This window comes from Cervus elaphus, chromosome 9 (genome assembly GCF_910594005.1).
Source record: "Cervus elaphus chromosome 9, mCerEla1.1, whole genome shotgun sequence".
Lineage (NCBI taxonomy): Eukaryota > Metazoa > Chordata > Mammalia > Artiodactyla > Cervidae > Cervus > Cervus elaphus.
Window position 1 is genome coordinate 53147615 of NC_057823.1, and position 25713 is coordinate 53173327.

The 25713-nt window shown below is 41.9% G+C and overlaps 2 protein-coding genes across 3 annotated transcripts; both read left to right on the top strand.

The window, feature by feature from the left end:
* The first annotated feature begins 71 nt into the window (after window positions 1-71).
* HARS2 (histidyl-tRNA synthetase 2, mitochondrial) lies at window positions 72-7082 on the top strand. Of its 2 annotated transcripts, XM_043913013.1 has the most exons (14): window positions 74-120; window positions 221-371; window positions 1719-1793; window positions 2182-2301; window positions 2421-2516; window positions 3351-3476; window positions 3563-3670; window positions 3936-4034; window positions 4325-4418; window positions 4757-4884; window positions 4977-5219; window positions 5378-5494; window positions 5721-5867; window positions 6284-7082. In XM_043913013.1, the coding sequence occupies exons 2-14, from the start codon at window positions 264-266 to the stop codon at window positions 6341-6343; spliced, it is 1521 nt and encodes a 506-aa protein (XP_043768948.1). In that variant the 5' UTR covers window positions 74-120; window positions 221-263; the 3' UTR covers window positions 6344-7082. The 2 variants fall into 2 exon arrangements, with proteins under 2 accessions (XP_043768949.1, XP_043768948.1); XM_043913014.1 differs by having other exon boundaries at window positions 72-371; window positions 5721-5808.
* An 888-nt stretch (window positions 7083-7970) lies between these two features.
* Window positions 7971-13220, top strand: ZMAT2 (zinc finger matrin-type 2). Its single transcript, XM_043913027.1, has 6 exons — window positions 7971-8126; window positions 8454-8547; window positions 9482-9605; window positions 10824-10897; window positions 11337-11482; window positions 12172-13220. Exons 1-6 carry the CDS (start codon window positions 8109-8111, stop codon window positions 12313-12315), a joined length of 600 nt encoding a protein of 199 aa, XP_043768962.1. The 5' UTR covers window positions 7971-8108; the 3' UTR covers window positions 12316-13220.
* The last annotated feature ends 12493 nt before the right edge of the window (window positions 13221-25713 follow it).

The following is a 25713-nucleotide window of genomic DNA, read 5'->3' on the forward strand; positions in this document are numbered from 1 at the left end:
GATATCGAGTAGTTGGCCCATACGCCTAGAGAGCCACCGCCCAATAAAAAAGTCACTTCCGGCTCCTATCGGATGTGTGGAGGCCGGGCGGGAGCCGGAGAGCAGTGGAGCGGCTGTTAGGTGTGAGAGGTGTAGAAGCACTCATCTCATCTTTGGTGCTCGGCTTCGCCTCCACAGCGTCCTGTAACCTTTCCTGGGGTCCTGTCTGCCTCATTCTTAGGTCCTTTGCCTCTTGTTCTGGAAATCCTGCTTCCTGCCGCAAGATGCCCCAGCTCGGACTCCTACATTGGAGACCCTGGACTGTGTTGCTTGGTCAGCTCCGGCGGCCGCCCGGTGCTGTGTGCATCAGGGCAGTCCGTTCTCACAGTCAGGTGAGCCAGACTGAGATAGCTGTGGTCTGTCGGGGCAGGATCTCCAGGTCTGAAAGCATGGACTCTCAGCCTGTACTCCCGCCGTATTACATCTAGTGCCCTAGATGTACCGACACAGAGCTAAGGCCTTTTAGGATGCTTTATGATTTAATCATCAAAGCAATCTTGAGAGGTTGGGGTTATATTTCCATTTTATAGTTGAGGAAGCGGAGGCTGCAAGGTTAAATGACTTACGTATGGCTACGTAGTAAGGGAGCATTTTAGTACAGGTCCACTATCCTTATCTGAACCTTTTGGGGTCAAACACATTAAAAAAAAATTTAAGCAAAGAATGTGAACATTCCCACTAACGACCATAAGTAGAGTGAGTTCACGTTAGAATTTACCTCAAAATGAATCCCCCTCATCCCAGTTTGTAGTTTTCAGAGATTATGGATCCTTAGGAGGGGCTGTGGGCTTGGAGAACTGAATCCGCCAAAGTATGAACTACACCCTCTATATTTCTGGAAGGGTGTACAGTCTGCTGGTAGTAAAATCACAGATTCTGTTTTACCTTGGGAAAGACACTGTTGACTTCCTCGTAGATGCTTTGTGTTATCATGACCAACAGGGTGCATATCTTTTGTTATTTGCAGTCACAGCATCCTACTAATCTTTTTTTTTTTAATCCATTCCTGTTTGTTCCACAGGCATTGTTCTCTGTTCTTGGAGGAAAGAGAATGCGCTGTACTTGGGCTGGTTCTCTTCTGTCTTCAAGTTAATTTTTTCCCTATCTCTAAGCCTAATGACCATTGCTGTCTTATTAACAATTTTTATTTTTTGCTCTTTGAGTGGAAACAGAACTAGGGATCATATTAGTCCCTACTCCTAGATGGTCAGTGGTGGTAGTCTTGGGTTTCTTTGTGCCTTCATTGTTTTTGGGTGGTTAAACTTTTCCATATATTTGGAAACTCCAAATTTGGTGAGGAAGCTTGTATGGTAAACACCTGATCTTATATGTGTTGCATATACAGCTGGGTTTTTGGAAGTGCGCTGAGATTAGGATAGATAGCATAGTGTTCAGAGTTCCTATTGCTCAGGGCCAAAAATATTTGCAGGTTGGTGGTGCACAGGGCCAGAGATACCACAGTCCTTGCCAGTATGTGGCTCTGCTAGGTCTTAGTTGCAGCATGCAAGATCTTTTAGTTGTGGCATGGGAACTCCCAGTTGCAGTATGTGGGATCCAGGGGACCAGGGATCAAACCCAGCCCCCCTTGCATTGGGAGTGTGGCGCCTTAGCTGCTGGATCACCAAGGAAGTTCCTCTGGCCAGAATGAGAGGATCTGTATCTCACATTTTTTCTGCCAGGTTGCAGAGGCACTGTTTACATCCCAACTGAAACCTCATCAAGAGAAGTCAAATTTTATTATCAAGACCCCAAAGGTAATACCCTGTATCTCACCCTGTCCATTAGAGTGCCTTGGAGTTCTGCCCTATGCTTCCCTTCCCAACCGCTTTTAATGTTTTCATTTGTTTTGGCCATACTCTGTGTCTTACAGTGCAGGATCTTAGTTCCCTGACCAGGGATTGAACTCATATCCTAAACACAGAGTCCTAACCACTGGACCCCCAGGGAATTCCCTACTTTTAACGTTTTTTTTTTTAACTAATTTTAAAAAAGTCTTTACTATTCTGGAGGTACTGGGTGGGGCTCATAGTCATCTGAACCCAAAGTGATTTCAACTCCAGACCTTAGATTGTAGATATAGTTTAACTCTTTGTCTTAAATGGACTTGGTTTTGTTTTCACTCTGGCTCCTTTTGATTTCTAGGGTACCAGAGATCTTAGTCCCCAGCAGATGGTGGTGAGGGAGAAAATTCTTGATGTGGTTGTTAGCTGCTTTAAACGTCATGGAGCAAAGGGGTTGGATACCCCGGCATTTGAACTAAAGGTAAGAGGAGAAAAAAGTGCAGGAACCCCATTTCTTCACATGCCTTATTTCACAAGGGGCTTCTAGCCTATGTTCTGGACTTTTCCTTTTAACATGGCACTTGTGTTTGGCCTCTGTAGGAGATGCTCACTGAGAAGTATGGAGAGGACTCTGGGCTCATCTATGACCTGCAGGATCAGGGCGGAGAGCTGCTGTCATTGCGCTATGACCTTACTGTATCCTGAGTTCTGGAGGACTTCCCTTTCTCCAAACCCAGAGGGCATCTTTGACTAACCAGAAAAGAGTGGCTCTGGGACCCTATAGTCTTGTTGGCGGCAGTCTTTACTTCTGGTTTCTTCCAGAAGGCAGTTCTGCCAGCACAGCCTGTCTTAGTGCATTGTCGTTTAAGTCTATAGTGTGTTAGGTGACCTTCCCTGCTGGTTCAGTGGTAAGACTCATGCAGAGGGTGCACGTTCGATCCCTGGTTGGGGAACTGAGATTCCCCCATGCCATGCCATGCAGCGTTGCCCCCCCCCCCCCCACCCCGGAAAATAGTATGTCAGCATCCCTGGGGGAAGCTTGCCGAAATACAAATTCTTGACCTCTAGCCCCTGATGTTCTTATTTCTGTAGCTGGAGTGGGAGTTAGCAATCTGTATTTTAAACAGGTACTTGGGAATTAGGATGTAGGTGGTCCTTGAGCATTTGAAGAAAAATTGACTTAGAAATTTTAGACAAATCCAGGTTCTGAAGCTTGACTCTTCTAAGACAGTTAAGAATTGATCTGAGTGCGAGGGAATGCCCAGACTTGAAGTTCTTGAGTCGTTTCTATCTCTGTTTCCACTGCTTTTTACAGAACTTGCAGTCTTGCTAGCTGGGATTCCTTCGTTGACACTATTTAACATACATTGATTGCTAAGCCATGGGTATAGAGAAAGGAGACAAAGAAGGTCCTTGTTCTAATTCTAGTGGATGAGATTTGATTGATAGAGCTCCAGTCCTCCCTAATGTCTTTCCACTGGGCCTAAACTTTGGATGCAGTATCCTTCTTCCTTAACCTATTTATGTGAGGTCCCTTTTGCTCGTTATCTGGCAATGAATAAAGTGAAGAAGATGAAACGCTATCATGTTGGAAAAGTGTGGCGGCGGGAGAGCCCAACCATAGTCCAAGGCCGCTACCGGGAGTTCTACCAGTGTGTAAGAAACCTGATGGAGTTTGAGAGTTCTGGGGGCCACGACCTGGCTGCTCAGTAATTTTTTCCCCATCTTTTTCTTTGCTGCAGGATTTTGACATTGCTGGTCAATTTGACCCTATGATCCCTGATGCAGAATGTTTGAAGATCATGTGTGAAATCCTTAGCGGATTGCAGCTGGGGGATTTTCTCATTAAGGTGAGGCCAGAGCTGAGGACTGAGGGGCGAAGTCTGGATTTGGCTCAATGCTGTCTCAAAACTGTCTCAAGACATAGGTGACACCAGCCATTGAGCCTATAGCTCTAGGATTTTCTTTGTACAAGTGTTGCATTTCATATCTATATCTATATAATCATTCTGTGAAACTTCTGTCCCTTTTATGAGTCAGGAGTGTTGGGACTGCCATTGTTTTGATGGGGAGGTCATTGACAAGGCATTTGGGTTGCTTCCATTGAGTTCACAGATCAATGACCGGCGGATTTTGGATGGAATATTTGCTGTCTGTGGTGTTCCTGAAAGCAAGTTCCATGCCATCTGCTCCTCAGTAGACAAACTAGACAAGGTAATGAAAAAGACACGCTTCAGTAGACCCTGCCTTCAAACCTATACCCTTAGAGGAGATGGTGGCCAGAAGTGAGTTATTTCTGGGAGGAATGTAAGGAGACATTCTGAAACAAGACCTGAATTTTGCTGTGCAGTGGAGATTATGGCTAGATTTCCTAAACTGCCTCTAATTGTGCTGAATATAGTGTTAGCTACTCATGACATACCTAATGAATGAAACAAGATATCCTTTTCCATTTAGAAAAAGAGGGATCTTGGGGCTAGCCTAATGTTTGGATGTTTGTGCAGATGTCTTGGAAAGATGTGAGACATGAGATGGTGGTAAAGAAAGGCCTGGCTCCTGAAGTGGCTGATCGAATTGGGGATTATGTCCAATGTCATGGTAAGAACCAGTGTTTTTATTTTAGAGGTAGGTGATAGAACCAGAGTAAGGGTGATCTGTGTATAACTTCTACCTCTGAAACAGCTCTTTTCCATAAATGTGCTAAGTTCCAGAGCCTGGTTTGAATTTAATAACCTTTTTACTTACTGTAACCAGTTATGTCTTCAGATATCAAAGATGGAGGTAGAAGAGGGAAATCTGGTTGGATATGATCAGGATTTTTTTTTTTTTTTTAAAGAAAATGAGGAGGACTAGTTGAAGCACATTAGGGTTAAATTTGAATGAAACACATCTGGGTGTATAACACAGACCTTCTTTCTCCCCACATGTCTCCCCAGGTGGGATATCCTTGGTGGAGCAAATGTTCCAGGATCCCAGACTATCCCAGAACAAGCAGGCCCTAGAGGGCTTGGGAGACCTGAAGCTGCTGTTTGAATACCTGACTTTATTTGGAGTTGCTGAGAAGGTTAGCTGAATAGGGAGTTGACCTCCTGCTGTGTCTAGGTTTCTCAGGGTCCTGAGTCTTGTGTGACACTGACTATAACTTTGTCTCCACAGGTCTCCTTTGACCTGAGCTTGGCTCGAGGCCTGGACTACTATACAGGAGTGATCTATGAAGCAGTGCTGCTACAGACCCCAGTGCATGCTGAGGAGGAGCCACTGAATGTGGGCAGTGTGGCTGCTGGTGGTCGCTATGATGGGCTGGTGGGCATGTTTGACCCCAGAGGCCACAGGGTGCCATGTGTGGGGCTCAGCATTGGAGTAGAGCGAATCTTCTCCATTGTGGAGCAGAGGATGAAGGTAGGTCCTTGGTAGGGTTAGAGTGGGGCTGCACGCATTAAAAACTCATGTTTCTGGAGGTGCAGTTGGACTGTTTTTTTGATGATTGTTTTTGTTTTTTTGAAATATTGGTGCAAAAGAAGTTATTATTAGTTTACTTTCTCTCTCTCTTTTACTAGATTTTTGGTGAGAAGATACGGACCACAGAGACCCAAGTGTTTGTGGCCACACCACAGAAGAACTTTCTTCAAGAACGGTTGAAGCTAATTGCAGAGCTTTGGGATGCTGGGATCAAGGTATAAAGGAGCTAAAATCCACACCATCTAGGTATATGTAGAATTCATGCACCAGGCCCACTTCTAGCTTATACCTAGGGTGGAACTCAAGACCTTTCTAGTCTTCACTGGAGTATCTTCTTAAGTACAAGTAGGCTAGGTACTTATTTTTTAGATATGTTTGCTCCTGGGATTTCAGTGGTATGCTTAACTTCTAAATCCCCTATTCTTACTTCACCCTTTTCAGGCAGAGCTGATGTATAAGAACAACCCTAAACTACTACCCCAGCTGCACTACTGTGAGAACATGGGCATTCCACTGGTGGTCATTATTGGTGAGCAAGAACTGAAAGAAGGGATAATCAAGCTCCGTTCAGTGGCCAGCAGGGAGGAGGTGAGTCAGGCCAGCCAGAAATAGGAGGGACCAAGTGTTCATACCTTTCTTAGATTCTTTGAGAAATACGTATATTTTAGCTGTGGAAGTATCTCCAGGGTTAATAGTGATAGAGGTGAATGAGGCTCCATCCTGGGCAACCATTATAGCTGATGATTGGATGGATGGGCAAAAGGACAAGTGAAATCTCCATGGGTATTTCAAGATTAATCAACAAAACAGACATAGATTAGGTGTTTGAATCACTTTAGTTTTGAGGGGATACATTCTCCAGGTCAGGTTGAAGCACATACTCCTCCCTACTGGTTGCCCAAGTAGTGGGAGCAGTTGCAGAGGTAAATGAATCCAGAAAATTAGAGGCTAAGAAACTAGTGTCACTCTCTAGTTTGTCACATGAGGCTTCTCTTATGTTTCAGGTGGCCATTAAACGGGAAAATCTAGTGGCTGAAATTCAGAAACGACTGTCTGAGTCTTGATCATTACCCGAATGCCATCTGCTACTCTTTGTAGAAAAGGTTTCACCTAGGACTGACTTCCTAAAGGACTTCACACCTGCTGGCCAGAATGGGTGACAAGTGTTTCTGGATCCTTATCTTTTCTGTGTACAGAACTATAGAATGCCCTGAGGACTCCTAGGCTAGTGTGAGCAGCTATGCTGCATGGGCACACATGATGGCTGGTATGTGAAAGAGATATGCTGTAACTGCCAAGGCAGATGGCAGGTTTGAAATGCCATTGAATGCTACCAACAATGTGCTGAGATGGTTGCTGTCAGCAAGTCTCTGGGAAAGTCACCTCAGGTTGAGAGGATTCTGAACCATTGAGATCAAAAGTGATATATTTAGCCTTCTACTATGGCTTCTGGAAAGTTTGTCCAAAACCTAGTCATGGGCTGTCCAGGGAGTTTTGGGGAGACAGCAAGGAGGGGAAGTGACTGCTTTCTGTTCTGTTTAAAACAGAGGTGCTATCCTAAGGGCATTGCACTGCCCATATTGATGTGGCATCTCTTTAGCCCATTCACGTTAATAATAACAGGGTGAGCCTGTTTGTTTAATAATCTTGAACATTGAACTTAATAGGTGACCTGACAAAATGGAGATATGATTTTGGAGCCCATTACCTGTGCCGGAATCACTTCTCTGATTTCCATGTCCTGCCATGGAGGTGGCTGTTCTTGAAGTGGTTGTATAATATATTAAATAAAATTTAAATGGAGTAGTTTGAGTAATTTGTTATCAAGGGGTTGGTTTGCATAGGCCATAGAAAATGCTTGAGTGTACACTGGAGGATTCTGTGAGCTAGGAGTAATCTCCCTGGGGTGATGCTTCTGTATTGAGAGAAGGGAGCGGCCACAGTTCCCCCTCCCCCCAATTTAGAGATAGAATCACACCACTGAATCAGTGTATAGTGAGACATCTGCTAGAGTTCTTCACGGGAGTGTTGCTGGTACCCACCTTTCCAAGTGCGATCATGTTGTATAAACTGTGCCCTATGGATTAAATGACCCTAATGTTCTCAGCTGGAGGAAAAATGAGTGAATCAAAGGGTCGATCCCTGGGTCGGGAAGATCCCCTGGAGAAGGAAATAGCACCCTACTCCAGCACTCTTGCCTGGGAAATCCCATGGACGGAGGATCCTGGTAGGCCCCAGTTCATGGGGTCACAAAGAGTCGGACATGACTGAGCGACTTCACTTTAACTTTCACTTTTCAAAGGGTGCTAGCATTGCTTCAAGATAAAGAGACAAACTGCAAAAAGCGCTTTGTATATGTGCGTTGGGAAGGCTGCAACCTTTACAAACAGTTCAGTGCTCTAAGGCTGTATCTTTAGTGCTTGCGGTGAAGCACTAACGTGAAGCCTAATTAATTTGAGACCCTGTAACAGCGCTTCAGCCTTAAAGGTTTGGAAACTCCTGGAATGCACGCAAGTTTATTAGACTAGATGAGAGAGCACTGATCTGAATCTTATTTTCCTCTTGTTAAGACGAGTTGAATCTGCCTGTTTTGAAAGCCAGGGCAAAAACGTTTGCAGGCGCCCTTACTTCCGTGTTGCTTCATACTTTCCTTGCGCATGCGCTACTTCCTCGGCGCGGAGGCGGGGCTGACAAGCCTATTTTCGAAGCCCTCCAGTTCTTAGCGCGTTTAGAACAGGAGCGTTTAACCTGATTGGAGGCAAGCTTGCTTTACGGCTCAAGGCCGCTTTTTACGGCATTTTCCGGCTTCCCATTCACTTCGCAGTGAAGATGGCGTCAGGCAGTGGGGTAGGTGTTGTGTGAGGAGGCTTGGAGTCGGGGTTAGGGGGTGGTTTCTCGGCGCTGGATATTCCACACCCAATTGGCTTTCCGACACCTCTTCGCAACATAATGGCTCCGGTTCAAGAGCTCCCCAGTGAGGCTTTCGTGCAGGGTCTGAGGAGGGGAGGGCTCGGATGGGGTCCTGAGGTAACCTTAGCCTCCTAGTGGTGTCCGGAGAGGCTTCGCTCTCTTCAAGTCCCGGGCCGCCTTGGCAGCGTGGACGCGGTTTCTTCAGTTTTTCCAGGAGTTGGACACGATGAGCGGCGAGTCTTAAGCGCATTTTTCTTCCCCCAGACAAAAAACTTGGACTTTCGCCGAAAGTGGGACAAAGATGAATATGAGAAGCTCGCCGAGAAGAGGCTCACGGAAGAGAGAGAAAAGAAGGATGGTGGGTACTTGCTCCATCAAGTGCTAACTGTATTGTAGAGGCGATGCAGTGGTTGTAGAGTGGGTGGGGAGTTGAAATGCGCTGTCCTCCGTACTTCTGTAATATCTGGCAGAGTATTGCCTCCCTGGTTCTCAGTTTCTTCAGGTATAAGGTGAAAGCGAGGAGATGGACTGAAGTGCTTTTGAGGTGCTTTCCAGCTCTGTGATTCTCGGCTTTCTTGCTCTGCCTTTGCTTGGCTCATTTAGTACTTTCCTTAGGTACAGAGAAGAGAGTGGAATCCTTAGTAGTGACAGGAGGCGGAGTATTTCGCTGCTGTGTGTTACTACTATTGAAGAGCCTCTTTTTCTCCCAGCAGGAAACATGGTATTTAACCTAGCGTCTAGCACTGTTCTCTGTGCGATAGACAGTGTCAGGGAGTTGGTGCTCCTCTTCTAGAGATTCCACTATGTAGAAAGAAATATCTTACTTTCTCGTCTGTTTTCAAACAGTACATTCTTCTGCTTTCTTCCACACCAGATTACATACTCTAAATCTTTTAGTTTTTATGTTACTTGTATAATAGTACTTGGCCTGCAACAGATTATTTCCTAAATATTGGTCTCCCTTTTAAGAGTGGTCTTGCTGTTCTTTTAAAAGTTTGCTTTTTGGGAAAATTCAGAACTTTTGCCTTCAGTTCAGTTAATTAATGAATAAAAAAATTGCTTTTAGATTCGTTGGCTTTAAAGTGGAGAAAAGATGTAGAGAGTTAAGAACTGCTTGTCATTTTTTGTGTTGAGCTTCTTAGCTGCTGCTACAAGTGACTGTTGTGTCCTTTGCTTCATGTTTCAAAAAAGAAATGAAAGTAGACCTCTGAATTTGGACTTTATGCATTTCTTTTCCTTTCTGGTTAAGGAACTCTAATAATGAAGGGACTTCCTTCCCCATTATATTTCAGGAAAACCAGTGCAGCCAGTTAAGCGAGAGCTTCTCCGGCATAGGGACTACAAGGTGGACCTGGAATCCAAACTCGGGAAGACAATTGTCATTACCAAGACCACCCCACAGTCTGAGATGGGAGGGTGAGTGGCTTTTCTTCTTTCTCTGCAGCCAGGAAGTGTTAAACAGCCAGGAAGTGTTATGCAGGATACCTGCCCCCAGAATAACAACCTTGTTTCCTGTAATTTCATCCATTTTCCTCCAGGGTCTCTAGTTAACATGTCTGTAAGAGGGGGTTACTCTGTAGGCTTCTTCATATTAGCACTGTAACTACTTCTTAATATCTTAAAAGGGATTATTTGTTCTCCTGCTAAAGGAAGAAATGAAGGAAAGGACTACTGAGGAGATTTCTAGGGGAGAAATTAGGTGCAGCTAGAATAGAGCCCAGAAACTGTCGGCGGTGAATAAAGGGAGTTGAGGTTCAAGACTGGCTACAGAAGTTGTAGTTGTTATGGTTTTCCTGGTTGTGCACCTTCCTCCTAGACCCTTACCTTTAGGAAGAAAGGTCTCACAAGAACTCTTCATCTTTTTGCCTAACACTACTACTCTGTCTACGTGCGTTTTCCAGCAGGAGCATAACACAGATAACAAGTGACACTTCTCTGAGCTGCTTCTCTGAGTAAACTCACTGTTACCTTTCCTCTTTGTGTTAGTTATCTGTTGCTATTTGTGTTAATATATTAACCCAGTATTTAGCAGCATAAAATAAAGAATAGCTCACAATATCTCACATGGGTAAGTAATATGGGAAAGGCTTATCTAGGTGGTTCTAGCTCAGGGTCTCTCACAAAGCTGCCATCAGGGTGTCTGCTGGGTCTGCATTCATCCGAGGTGTAAGTAGGGCTGGAGGATCTTTGTCCAAACTCTTGTCACTTGACTGTGATTTGGAGGCCTCAGTTCTATGCTCTATGGGCCACTCCATAGTGCTACTCACAACAAAGCAAGTGGCTTCCCCAGGGCAGGTGATCTACATGAACAGACTAAGCAGAATGCATGTTTTTTTAGAAAACCTAGTCTTGGAAGTGACATAACATCACTTTTGATATAGTCTATTGATCACACGGAGTAACCCTGGTACAAATTGGGAACGGCCTATATAGGGTAGAAATATAGATGGTATCATTGTGGGGGCCATCTTGGAGGTTGCAAGCCACACTCTTCTAAGAGCAAAGTCTTTGTGGAAATGAGAAGTGTCTCCTCTAAAAAGAATTTTTACCTAAACATTATGAGTTTCTTGGCTGAAAACAATAAAATCTTTATAACCAGATTTGAAACTAGTGCTGTTTCTTTCTGTTTTCTAGATACTACTGCAATGTCTGTGACTGTGTGGTGAAAGACTCTATTAACTTCCTGGATCACATTAATGGAAAGAAACGTAAGGCTTGGAGGTAGTTTGTGATTGAGGCTGAGATTGAATTTTTGTGATGGGGTAAGGGAGAGGGTAGTTTCTATTGAGCTTTTTTATGTCTGGGGCATTCTCTAGTTCCTTCAGCACAGGCCATTCTTTACTTCATTATTTAATGTTCCTGGAGTCCATGAGGTGAGAATCTGTTCTAGGCTCTCAACAAGTCCAAACCATGGTTTTCTCCTGGGCCTGACTGTTCCTATTGGTGTGCATTTGCTCAGTAAGAGTAGTTGAAAGCTGCTTTATCTTGTTATTGGGGGCTGCTGCCAAGAAGTTTTTTTTTAGTCCTAATATTTTTTACTGCATGTTTTATGAGTTTTTGGTTTTGTTTTTAATGTCAGGAAAAGACTTTTTGAGGGACTTAGGAAGTTTTAAGAACCTTACCTTTTTTTCTATTGACCCTACCCAGATCAGCGAAACCTGGGCATGTCTATGCGTGTGGAACGTTCCACCTTGGATCAGGTGAAGAAACGTTTTGAAGTCAACAAGAAGAAGATGGAAGAGAAGCAGAAGGATTATGATTTTGAGGAAAGGATGAAGGAACTCAGAGAAGAGGTGGGCTCTACTATCCTTCTGTCCCTTCTTCTTCAGCTTTAAATTTTATGTTATGCATCATGGGGAGGCTCTTTTCCTCATTCCACTTCCACTCCCAGAGGAGAATTTTGTCTCCTGAACTCCTATACATTAAGGGAAACATTTATTGCCCTTGTTTGGGACTCTCATAATTTGAAGGAAATGGCTCTAAACCCGTCCTTTTTTTCTAAACTTTCTGGGCCATACTTTTCTTTTTCTTTTTACTACTAAGTTATTAACTAAGTGCACCTAGTCCCCATTAGGCCTGTGGAACCAGGCTGACTGGGTCAGAATTCTGTTTCCTCCATTTACTGGCTGTGAATCTTGGACAAGCTATATAACCTCTCTGTACCTCTGTTTCCTCATAGAGATCTTAGTATGTAATTTACATGAAGCATTTAGACCATCTCCTGGCATATACTGTATGCCCTATGGCTTTTCTCCCATCACCTTGTTGTGAGCTAGAGATGAACTGGGATGTAGGATTGAGAAATGCTTTCCACAGGCTGAGACTTCTTTTTCCTGTCCCTTACAATCTTTACTGTGGCTTTTCCTTTGCTCTTGAAATTTTGTCTATGTTTTTCTTCTAAAGATGGAAAAGACACTCACCTATCTCTTTCAGCAAGGTTTGCTCAGGAGTCTGAACTGATTCTGAGTGATTTCCCCTCTAGGAGGAAAAGGCCAAAGCCTACAAGAAAGAGAAGCAGAAGGAGAAGAAAAGGAGGGCTGAGGAGGACTTGACATTTGAGGAGGATGATGAAATGGCAGCTGTGATGGGCTTCTCTGGCTTTGGTTCCACCAAGAAGAGTTACTGAGGCTTTCTATGCTTGGCTTTTTGCTGGGCCTAACTGTGTGTGTGTGGATGTCATTTTGGGGGAGGTACTGGGGAAAGTTGGTAAGAGTGGCAATGGGGAGGGCTAGAGGGTGGGTGTTTCTGGTTTTCCTCTGCCTTGGGAGAGAGCACAGAATGCAAAGGAACATGCTATGGCATATTCCTTCAGCCTCAGTATATCACTGGAGACACAGGACCTCTGACCATCTGATTTCCCAATAAAGAAAAACCCCTCTTCTGAGGCTGCTTTCCCGAAACTCCCCTTGCATCTTTCCCTCTTCATCTGTCCAACTCTTATCTGAGCATCCTACATTTATCCTGTGTTCTGCCTTTGTTTTAATTTTGACTCAGCCTACAGCAGAAGGGTTCTCTGGGTCCCCAGTTTCCAGTTGACAGTATATCCTTGACTGCCCCCCCCCCCCCCCCCCCCCCATCTCCCTTGTGGTTCTTTGGCCACCTGTGCATGCATGTGTACTTCTGCCTGGATCTGTGGTATGTGCGGGTGCGTGTGCATGAATCTGTCACATAGAGGGAGCCTGAGCTAGAGCCTCAAGAGCATTGCTGCCTTGGGGCCTGGTGTTCTCAGCTTCTTCAGAGCATGTAACAGGAAATTAAATGGGATGAGTGGTGTGGTTTTTGTCTGGTGAGTTTTTTAACTTTTGTTCTTCATATGTAAAATCTGTTCAGCTTTTCCTATTTGTTTCATTTTATTGAGGATTACTCTGTTTTTGTCTTCCTTGTAAGCAGGCTCTTGGAAGAACCTGTTTGATGCAAAAAAGAAAAAGGAAAAAACCTCATATGGGAGCCCTTGGGTCTCAGAGGCTGTTCAACATGTATAATAAATGGCATTGACTGGGCCTATTTCACATTTGGTGGGAACATTCCATATTCTTCCCAGTGTATTGTTTTTTTTTCTTCCCCACACTTTTTCTTCTCCTTGTATTTGAGCCCTGTCACTTTTTTTCTAGATGTCCTTTGACGTGAGTTATACTTCCCTCTGATGGGATCTGTGCCTGGAGGAGTCTAAAAAAACTTCTCCTATTTTTTAGCCTCCTTTGATCTGCTGGTTTTGGAACAGCAGAGCTCAGGGTTGAAAACTTAGTGTTTTCTTAACTATCTGCAGTTAGGCTAGGCACAGGGTTCTCAGTTTTGCACTGTTGACATTTTGGCCTGGATAAGTCTTTTGTTATGGGGGCACCCTTGTGCATTGTAGGATATTTAGAGTATATTTAGCATCTACTCACTAGTTGCCAATAGCACCTTCTCCAAGTTGTGACAGTTAAAGATGTCTGTGTCCCTGGGAGGTTGGGATGGCTGGGCAGAATTCCTTCCCCTAGCCCCACTGAGAACCATTGAGAAGCTGCCTTGCCTAGTTTGGTCTAACTTGAGCATTAGATGGCACAGACTGGTTAACTAAAGTAAAAACAACTTTGGTATTCCCTGGATCAGGTACTTTGCCAGGTCCCAGGGATGTAGGGGGGAGTGGGGGTGGAAATCGGTTCCTTAAAGTAAAAAAACACGAATGGTAATTACACAAGTTTTAAGCAAGTGAATAATATAACAATGTTAGTTGGTTCTGTATCTTGAAAAGTGGGCTCTATTTTGGTTAACAAGGCTGCTACCATATGGATTGTTGACATTTTCTGCCTCAACTAGCTCTTCTGACACCTTTATGTAGCATCTGAACCACTTGTGGACCCCCCAGAGTACTATATACTCTTCCGTTTGGACTTTTGTGCAGAATTTCCTTACTGTCAGACATATCTTTTACCTAATTGTATTTCTGATGCTGAATCTTGCCACTGGAAACACTGAGAGTGTCTTTACCAGTTCAAAATTTCTCCTACAGTATTTGTTGCAGACATATTAGTTGGTGCTTTCCTTGGCAGGATTCTCTGTTCTACAGGTCCTCTGGTAAGAATCTGCCTTTGTCCCCTGGGTCCTTTTGTTCCCCCTTTCAAGACAGACTGGAGAATTTGTCAATGTGCTGAGTTCCTTCAGTGCTTCAGTATTCTTCAGGCAGCTAATTCAGCTTGACTTCAAGTGATTTCCCTCCCGTTTTGGTACTGGTGGAATCTGAGTTCAGGTTATCTCTACTGAAAAGCAATTCTGAAGTCCATTTTCTCTATGTTCCCTTGGGACTGGCAAGTGGTTTGAGTTTCCAAGGGATCTGTCTAGCTCATGGGTGTTTAGAGGGGTTCAAGCTGGTGAATTAAAAGTGGTGGAGGCAGGAGATGGGATGAAAATTTAGGAACCTAGAGCAATCCTAGAAGAATTTCTCAGAAGAGAAACTTTCTTGATGTTTGTGGTCTTCCTAAAAATCCAAGGAAATTTTGCATTCTGATTGAAGAGTTTGCCTGTGACTGGCCTACGTGAGTTCATGCATTCAGTGAGTTCCGAGATGCTGAACTTGTCTAGGTCCTGGTAGTATCTTACGGCACAAGGTATCAAGGCCCCAACTATCATGGAATGTACATTCTGGTGGAATTGCCAATTAAAGTATTTAGGGAACAAAAGATCTGTATGGCTTCTGATGATTCTTTGGCTTCAGGCACCCCCAGGGCCTCTCAAATCTCTCCCATAACCTCCAAAAATTTAAATACAAAGAGTCTTTATTTTTTTTATTTTATTTTTTTTTTACAAAGAGTCTTTAATCCAGCAATTCTACTTGTATAAATATGTTCTAAAAACAGACTTGCTTATGTATACATACACATACAAGGATATTTAGTGCAGCTATGTTTATAACTGTGAAACATTTAAAGTAAAACTAGTACATTTATACTCAAGCAGAATTCAGCCATTACAGTATGTATGAATTAGATCTATATACATACTAAAAGCTCTCCAATACACGTTAACAAACACAAAACAATACCCAACAAACTAATCCCCAATAAGCCTACCTGCACCCCTCACTCCCACCAGTCAAGACTATTGTGTGTATATTTATAGTGTGTATAGAACTGGAGGGATGCACACTGAAATCGTAAACATGGTTAACTGAAGAAAAGTAGGAATTGGCTGTTTACAGTGTACACAAAAGGAATAGGGTATTCATATGCAGTTTCTAATAATTTTCTGAAATAGTAACAAATAATACTACATAACACCTGGGAACTGTGTAACACCTGGGATAGGCACCCTAGGGTTTACCTGGTTAGCTGCAAATTTCCAAGATAAGGCCCGAATTTGTAGCTTGTAAAGATTCAAATCTCCTGACTCAGGGCACTCTGAAAATTGTTAAGTTCACTTATCGGCCCTGTGTGGAGGGGGGCGGGGGGTGTTGTCGGGGGAGCAAGAGGCTGGAGGAGACGTCAGAGACTAGGTGATTGCCGAGTAATAGATGTGAAAGGGCTCGGAAGCAACTGCGGAAGAGCTCACTAGGAGATAGGAGAGGGGAGACTTGGCCCTTACTGCTGTGTGTTCACAGGTGCGCACTCTCCAAGTATCTGGACTGGGGGTGGGGGAGCAGATGGATTTTCTAAGGTCGCCAAGTTAGCCCGATCACATATACCCCGATTAGTTTATTGTGACGCAACTCTTTCTCGGCAGTCAAGAGGACAAAATACAGACATCGTCCTCGGGCTGGCCGTAGCTCAGCGGTTCCTTCGACTTCATCATGTCAAATTACTCTCTCTTGAGGGTGGTTCGAGACCCGCGGGCGCTCTCCAGTCCTTTTGCCGCTGTCCCACCTTCATTTTCCCAGTGATCCCGCTCGGAGAGAGCGTTTTGAGATTCCTACCCCGCCGGAAGCGCGAAAGTAACCACCTTTCCCGGTGGTTGTTTAGCTCCCATTCGACTAGGAACTGGGGATCCTTGAGAAATGCCTGGTTCTACAACTGGGGCAGAAAATAACAGAGGTGAACCCAGCGCATCTTGGATTCATCCAGTAGTTCCCGGAAGTAAGGAAGTGCTAACCTCCCCCCACGCACCCCCCCAAAAAAAAACCTTTGAAAATTACTTTTGATGTTAAGTAATGTTTGCGTTTTTGTTCCAGTAGTTATCCGTTATACTTCTGTCTTTTCTAAGTCCTCAAATAACTTTTCCATAGGTGGCTCTATTGTTTACTTTGTCAGCTATATCTTGACTCCCTCTTATATTAGTACATGTGCTGTGTTAAGTCGCTTCAGTTGCTTCTGACTCTGCGACCCCATGGACTGTAGCCCGTCAGGCTCCTCTGTCCATGGAATTCTCCAGGCAATAATACTGGAGTGGATTGCCGTTTCCTCCTCCAGGGGATCTGCCCGACCGAGGAATGGAACCTTCTTCTCCTGTGGCTCCTGCATTGCAGGCGAATTCTTTACCGCTGAACCAACCCATTACTTACATAAAGATCAATTCTTTTATTCTTTTTTTCCCTTTCTCTCCTCCCAAATTGAGACATGCTGTTTTCAGAAAACAATTTGCATACTCTTTCCCCATCCTTGTTACCCCCTTTATTTTACTTGCAGATCTACAACTTATTAGTATATTTAATACTAACCATCCTGATGCTTTCTGAATTTTCCTGTTAGTTCTTGGTTGGATGAAACTAATTTTCTAGTAAATTCCTCAAAAGAGACTCCTGAGTACAGTATTCTGAGTTCTTGCATATTTAATGCTGATTTTCTATAGCCTTAGTATGTAAAGGACATATTGGCTGGTTATAAATCTTGGGTCTCACTTCTTTCCTGAAGGGTGTTTAAAAACTTGTTTGCTGCCTTTCTTGTGTGCTGTTGTGAAACCTTTTGCCAACCTGATTTTTTTCCTTCCTAAATAATTTGGTCATTTTGCTTGAAGCCCAGAGGATTTTTTTTTCTTTCAAATCTAATTGATTTTTCCAAGATACCTCAGTTCTATTTTTAATTTATTTGATAAAATTCCATACTGTTTCTATAGTGGCTGCACCAACTTATATTCCCACCAACAGTGTATGAGGATTCTCTTTTTTCCACGTTCTTGCCAACAGTTTTTGTTTATTGTCTTTTTGATGATGGCCATTCTGACAGGTGTGAGGTGGTATTTCTTTGTGATTTTGTTTTACATTTCCCTGATGATTAGTGATATTGAGCATTATTCTATGCAACCTGGAAGCCAGGTCAGTTTTCTTTGTTTTTTAATATTGTGGTAAAATACACAGAAAAAATTTACCATCTTAACCATTTTTAAGAGTACAATGGATTTAACTCAATGGAATTAACTATGTTCATATTCTTATGCAACCATCACCACTACCCATCTCCAGAACTTTTTTCATCTTGCAAAACTGAAACCATATCTATTAACTCTCCACCCCCACCTTGCCCCTAGCTTCTGGCAACCACCATTCTACTTCCTGTCACTATGAATTTGACTACTTTAGGAAACTCATATAAATGAAATTGTCAGTATTTGTCTTTCTGTGACCAGCTTATTTCATTTAGTATAATGTGTTGTGGCATGTGATAGGATTTCCTGGATATATACCCAGAAGTGGAATTGTTGGATCATATGGTAATTTTGGACTTCCCTGGTGGCCCAGACGGTAAAGCATCTGCCTACGATGTGGGAGACCAGGGTTTGATCCGTGGGTCAGGAAGATCCCCTGGAGAAGAAAATGGCAACCCACTCCAGTATTCTTGCCTGGAAAATCCCATGGATGGAGGAGCCTGGTAGGCTATATATAGTCCATGGGGTAACAAAGAGTTGGACAGGACTGAACGACTTCACTTTCATGGTAATTTTATTTTTAGTTTCTGAGGAGTCTCCATACTGTTTTCCATGGCAGCTGCACAATTTTACATTCCTATCAACAGTGCACAAGGATTTCAATCTCTCCATATCATTGACATTTGTTATTTTGTTTTCATTTTTTTTATAGTAGTCATCTTAATGGGTGTGAGATAATGCCTCTCTATTCTCCTATGTTATTTTTCTAGTAGGTCTGCATCCATATAGTGTTAGTATTTTTATTCAGTTCAGTTCAGTCACTCAGTCATGTCTGACTCTTTGCGACTCCATTGACTGCAGCACGCCAGGTCTCCCTGTCCATCACCAACTCCCGGAGTTTACTCAAATTCATGTCCATTGAGTCAGTGATGCCATCCAACCATCATCTCATCCTCTGTCATCCCCTTCTCCTCCCGCCTTTATGGTCCAACACTCACATCTACACATGACTACTGGAAAAACAGCTTTGACTATATGGACCTTTGTTAGCAAAGTGATGTCTCTGCTTTTTATTATGCTATCTAAATTTGTCATAGCTTTTCTTCCAAGGAGCAAGCGTCTCTTAATTTCATGGCTGCAGTCACCATCCAAAGTGATTTTGGAGCCCAAGAAAATAAGGTCTCTGACTGTTACCATTGTTGCCCTATCTATTTGCCATGAAGTGATGGGACCGGATGCCATGATCTTCGTTTTCTGAATGTTGAATTTTAAGCCAGCTTTTTCACTCTCCTCTTTCACCTTCATCAAGAGGCTCTTTAGTTCCTCTTTGTTTTTTGCAATAAGGGTGGTGTCATCTGCATATCTGAGGTTATTGATATTTCTTCTGGAAATCTTGATTCCAGCTTGAGCTTCATCCAGCCCAGCATTTCACATGACATAGTCTGCATATAAGTTAAATAAGCAGGGTGACAATATACAGCCTTGACAGCATTGTTCTTACCATTCTTTTATTATTCTTTTAATGTCTGGGGGTCAATAATTATAATGCTTCTTTCATTTCCAGTGGAATTTGTGATTTGTATCTTATGTCTTTTTTTTCTTGGTTAGCTTGGCAAGAGGTTCATCCGTTCATATTTTCAAACAACCAGATTTTAGTTTCATTGAATTTGCCTATTGTTTTCCTGTTTTCAATTTCATTGACTTCTACTCAAATTTTAAGTATCTCCCCTCTAATTATATTTAAAGATTTCTTCCGCTTACTTTGGATTTAATTTGCTCTTTTTCTATTTCATAAGATGGAAGCTTAGATTATTGATTCTAGATCTTTCTTTAATAGTATATGTTTCATTGCTATAAATTTCCCTCTATGTACTGCTTTTGCTGTATCCCATAACTTTTTTTTTTTTTTTGGCTATGCCACAAGTGTGGAATTTTAATCCCCTGACCAGGGATTGAACCTGGGCCCCTAGCAGTGAAAGCATGGAGTCCTAACTATTGGACTGCCAGGGAATTCCCTGTATCCCACAAATTTTGATATATGATACTTAAATTTTCATTTAGTTCAAGTTATTTTAAAATATCTTTGGTGACTCCTTCTTTGACCCATGTGTTAGTGAGAGGTCTGTTTTTTGTTTTGTTTTTTGCTATGCTGGGTCTTTGTTGCTGTATGGGCTTTTCTCTAGTTGTGGCCAGTGGGGGCTACTCTCTAATTGCATTGCACAGGCTTCTCATTGTAGTGGCTTCTCTTTTTTCAGAGCACGGGCTCTAGGGTGCAGGGGTTTCAGTAGTTACTGTAGCATGTGGGCTCAGTAGTTGTGGCTCCTGGGCCCTAGAGCACATGTTCAATAGTTGTGGCAAACGGGCTTGGTTGCTCCATAGCACATGGTATCCTCCCGGACAAGGGATTGAACCTGTATCTCCTGCACTGGCAGGATTCTTTACCATTGAGCTATCAGGGAAGCCCCTGTTTCATGTATTTTAATGCTTGTGGTTAGGACATGTGCATTCAGAATTGTTATGTCTTCCTAGAGAATTGGTCCCTTTTAAAATTATGTAATGTTCACCTTTTAAAAAAATTAATTAATTATTTTTAATTGGAGGCTAATTACTTTACAATATTTTAGTGGTTTTTGCCATACATTGACATGAATCACCCATGAGTGTACATGTGTCTCCCATCCTGAACCCTCCCCCACCTTAATGTCCACATTTATCACTGATCATTTTCTTTGCTCTGAAATCTGCTTTATCTGAAATTAAAACAACTATTCCAGCTTTCTTTTTAAATTTTTTATTTTATTTTAATTGGAGGATAATTACTTTACAATATTGTGATGGTTTCTGCCATACATCAATATGATCAGCCATAGATATACATATGTCCTCTCCCTCTTAACCTCCCTCCCATCTCCCTCCCCATCCTACCCTTCTAGGTTGTCCCAGAGCACAGCTCTGGGTTCCCTGCCTTTCTGGCTTTCTTCTGATTAGTGTTAGTATGGCATATCTTTCTCTATCTGTTTATTTTTAACCTATATATGTCTTTATATCTAAAGTGGGTTTCTTGTAGACAAGATCTAGTTTGGTCTTTTTTTTTTATCTACTCTATATCATCTTTTAATTGATATATTTAGATCATTCACATTAAAGTGATGATTGATATAGCTGGATTAACATTTACCTTATTTGTATCTGTATTTGCTGCCCTTGTTTTTTGTTCACCTTTTTGTCTTTCACTCTTTTTCTGCCTATTCTGGTTTTAATTGAGCATTTTATGTGATTTCAGTTCCTGACCTCTCTTAGTATATTGATTATTCTTCTTCTAAAATTTATTAGTCGTTACATTTAAAACTAGTCTTACATTCATTTTCAAATAACACTATATCACTTTATGGGTAATTACATACCTTATATCAAAGTCTTCCCCATTTCTTCTTGTCCCTTTCTAACATTGCTATCATCGCTTATCCATCAGCTATAACCATCTGGTATGTTGTTTCTGTTTTATTTTGAACAAATTGTGACCTGCAATCAATTAAGAATAAGAAAAAATATTTTATATTGTTATTGCTCAGTTGCTAAGTCGTGTCCTACTCTTTGCAACCCCATGAACTCTAGCACTTCAGGCTTCTCTGTCCATCACTATCTCCCTGAGTTTGCTCAAGCTCATTTCCATTGAGTCAGTGATGCCATCCAACCATCTGATTCTCTGTCGCCCCCTTCTCCTCTTGCCTTCAATTTTCCCCAGCATCAGGTTCTTTTCCAGTGAGTCAGCTCTTTGCATCAGATGGCCAAAGCATTGGAGCTTTGGCTTCAGCATCAGTCCTTCCAATGAACATTCAGGGTTGATTTCCTTTAGGAGAGATTGGTTTGATCTCCTCACTGTCAAAGGAACTCTCCTCACTGTCCAAGGAACTCTTAAGAGTCTTCTCCAGCACCACAGTTCAAAAGCATCAATTCTTGGCATTCAACCTTCTTTATGGTCCAACTCTCACATCCACACATGACTGCTGGAAAAAAACATAGCTTTGACTATATGGACCTTTGTCAGCAAAGTGATGGCTCTGCTTTTTAATACACTGTCTAGGTCTGTCATAGTTTTTCTTCCAAGGAGCAAGAATCTTTTAATTTCATGGCTGCAGTCACTGTCCAAAGTGATTTTTGGAGCCCAAGAAGAAGGAGTCTGACACTTTCCACATTTTCCCATCTATTTGCCTTGAAGTGATGGGACCAGATGCCATGATCTTAGTTTTTTGAATGTTGAGTTTTAAGCCAGCTTTTTCACTCTCTTCTTTCACATTCATCAAGAGGCTCTTTAGTTCCTCTCTTCACTTTCTGCTGTTAAAGTGGTATCATCTGCATGTCTGAGGTTGTTGATATTTCTCCTGGCAATCTAGATTCTAGCTTGTGATTCACCCAGCTCAGCATTTCACATGATGTACTCTGCACATAAGTTAAATAAGCAGGGTGACAATATACAGCCTTGATATACTCCTTTCCCAATTTTGAACTAGTTCATTGTTCCATGTCCGGTTCTCACTGTTGCTTCTTGTCCTGTATACAGGTTTCTCAGGAGGCAGATAAGGTGGTCTAGTACTCCCATCTCTTTAAGAATACTCCACAGTTTGTTGTGATCCACATAGTCAAAGGCTTTAGCATAGTCAATGAAGCAGAAGTAGATGTTTTTCTGGAATTTCCTTGCTTTTTCTATGATATAGCATATGGGAAATTTGATCTCTGGTTTCCCTGCTTTTTCTAAATCCAGCTTGTACATCTGGAAGTTTTCAGTTCACATACTGCTGAAGCCTAGCTTGAAGGATTTTGAACATAATCTTGCTGGCATGTGAAATGAGTGCAGTTGTACCGTAATTTGAACATTCTTTGTCTTTGCCTTTTTGGGGGATTGAAATGAAAACTGACCTTTTCCAGTCCTGCGGCCACTTCTGAGTTTTCCAAATTTGCAGGCATAATGAGTGGAGCACTTTAACAGCAACATCTTTTAAGATTTGAAATAACTCAGCTGGAATTCCATCACCTCCACTAGCTTTGTTCATAGTGATGCTTCCTAAGGCCCACTTGACTTCACACTCCAGGATGTCTGGCTCTAGATGAGCAACCACATCATCATGGTTAACTGGGTCATTAAGAGCTTTTTTGTACAGTTCTTTTGTCTATTCTTGCCACCTCTTCTTAATCTCTTCTGCTTCTGTGAGGTCTTTGCCATTCCTATCCTTTATTGTGCCTATATTTGTATGAAAATTTCCCTTGGTATCTCCAGTTTTATTAAAGAGATCTCTAGTCTTTCCCATTCTATTGTTTTCCTCTATTTCTTTGCATTGGTCACTTAAGGCTTTCTTATCTCTCTTTGCTATTCTCTGGAACTCTGCATTCAGTTGGGAATATCTTTCCCTATCTCTTTTGCCTTTTGCTTCTCTTCCTTTCTCAGCTATTTGTAAGGCCTCATCAGACAACCACTTTGCCTTCTTGCATTTCTTTTTCTTGGGAATGGTTTTGGTCACCACCTCCTGTACAGTGTTCCATACCTCCATCCATAGTTTTCCAGGCACTCTGTCTACCAGATCTAGTCCCTTGTATCTATTCATCACTTCCACTGTATAATCATAAGGGATTTGATTTAGGTTATACCTGAATGGCCTAGTGGTTTTCCCTACTTTCTTCTATTTGAGCCTGAATTTTTCAATAAGGATCTGAAGAACTGAGCCACAGCCAGCTCCAGGTCTTGTTCTTGCTAACTGTATAGAGCTTCTCCATCTTCAGCTGCAAAGAATATAATCAATCTGATTTTGGTACTGACCATCTGGTGATGCCCATGTGTAGAGTCATCTTTTGTGTTGTTGGAAGAGAGTGTTTGCTGTGACCAGTGCAGTCTCTTGTCAAAACTCCATTAGGCTATGCCCTGCTTCATTTTGCACTCCAAGGCTAAACTTGCCTGTTACTCTAGGTATCTCTTGACTTCCTACTTTTGCATTCCAATCCCCTATGATGAAAAGGACATCTTTTTTTGGTGTTAGTTCTAGGAGGTCTTGTAGATCTTTATAGAATCATTCAACTTCAGCTTCTTCAGCATTAGAGGTTGGGGCATTGACTTGGATTACTATGATGTTGAATGGTTTGCCTTGGAAATGAACTGAGATCATTCTGTCATTTTTTTTTTTTTTCATTCTGTCATTTTTGACATTGCAACCAAGGACTGCATTTTGGATTCTTTCGTTGACTATGAGGGCTACTCCACTCCTTCAAAGGGATTCTCACCCACGGTAGTAGATATAATGGTCATCTGAATTAAATTCTCCCATTCCTGTTCATTTTAGTTCACTGATTCCTAAAATATTGATGTTCACTCTTGCCATCTCCTGTTTGACTGCATCAAATTTACCTTGATTCATGGACCTAACATTGCAGGTTCTGATGCAATATTGTTCTTCACAGCATTAGACTTTACTTTCACTGCTTTGGCTCAGCCTCTTCATTCTTTCTGTAGCTATTTCTTTGCTCTGCCCTGGTAGAATATTGGGCACCTACCAGCCTGGTGGGTTCATCTTTCAGTGTTATATCTTTTTGCCTTTTCATACTGTTCATGGGGTTCTCAAGGCAAGAATACTGAAGTGGTTTGCCATTCCCTTCTCCAGTGGACCACATTTTGTCAGGCCCTAAAGAGCAGGGACATACCCTTTAGCCACTCGACATAGCTGAATAACATGCCTGGTGCCATGGCTGTCCCACTGCTGGTCCTTGTTGAGCATTTAAACTTCACTGGCCACTGGGTGTTGGTCGATGTGTGGCTACATTATTCCTTGTCAAATGCTGTTCCTTTCATTAGATAGATCTATATTATTTTATTTCTTTCTGAAGTACTTTTTAAATATTTCCTGCAAGGCAGATCTACAGGTGATAAATTTCTTCAGTGATTGGTTTGTAATAAAGTCTTTATTTTCTCCTTCACTTTTGAACAGTAACTTTACTGGATACAGAATTCTAGGTTGATGGAGTTTTTTCTTTTTCTTTTTTTTTTTTGAGTTTTTTCTTTCAACATCTAAAATATTCCATTCTGCTCTATTCTTGTTTGCATGATTTGATGGCTAATTTTATAATTCAACTTGGCTGTGTAACAATCTCTAAATATGTGGTCAAATACTCTTATGGATATTTCTGTGAGGGTATATTTTGGATGATATTAACATTTAAGTCAATGACTTTGAGTAAAGCAGATTGTATTCCACAATGTGTCTGAACCTCACCAATCCTTTGAAAAGACTGATCTTCCCTTAGGAAGAGTAAACTCTGCAGGAGATGGTTTCCAGACCTGAACCAAACTGAAGCATCATCTCTTCTGTTGTCTGCAGCCTGACAGCTCACTCTGAAAATTTTGGACTTGCCAATCTCTATAATAGAATGAACCAATTTCTTAAAATAAATACTTTTCTATTTTTTTTTTTTTAGAAAAATGTATGGCTGTTGTCCTTCTCAGTTTTTTTTTTTATTTTTTCAGTGGGTTTTGTCATACATTGACATGAATCAGCAATAGATTTACACGTATTCCCCATCCCGATCCCCCCCTCCCAATACTTTTCTATTTTATACTTATTCCATTGATTCCATTTCTCTGTAATTGTCCCCAAATTCTAAGATATTTTTTTCATTCCCCCCCACCCCGACTGTTTTCTTTTCTTTGTTTTTCAGTTTGGGAGTTTCTATTTTGAAATATCTTCAAGCTCAATGATTCTTTCCTTAGCTGTGCCCACTTTACGGATGAGCATTCATCATTTCTGTTGTAGTGTTGGTGATTTCTAGCATTTACTTTTTTTGTAAATTAGAACATTTATTTCCCTTCTAAAATCCATATTTGAAAAATAAACACTTCTTAGAATTTCTTTCCCTCTGAATACAATTTCAAGGTTGTTTATATTCCAGACTCAAGCAAGAGCTGAAACACAATTCCAGCCAACATTATATAATGATCACTTGGATTCTGTTTGGCTTTGGAAATACCAAGCCTGAAAACAGACTCCAGTCATCTTGCTCTCATCCTTATGTACCTGATATTTTTTCTTCAAGTGGCAGAGTGAATTGTCAGACTTACTTCATGAAATCTTCATTGAAAGTTCAATCTATCACCTGAAATAATTACCATATTGATAATAGAGGAAGTTGAAGTATCAAATTATGTTATTAATATATACTTAAAATAGGTTATTGTAGGTCTAAGACATTTTACATGGATAACTTGGGAAAA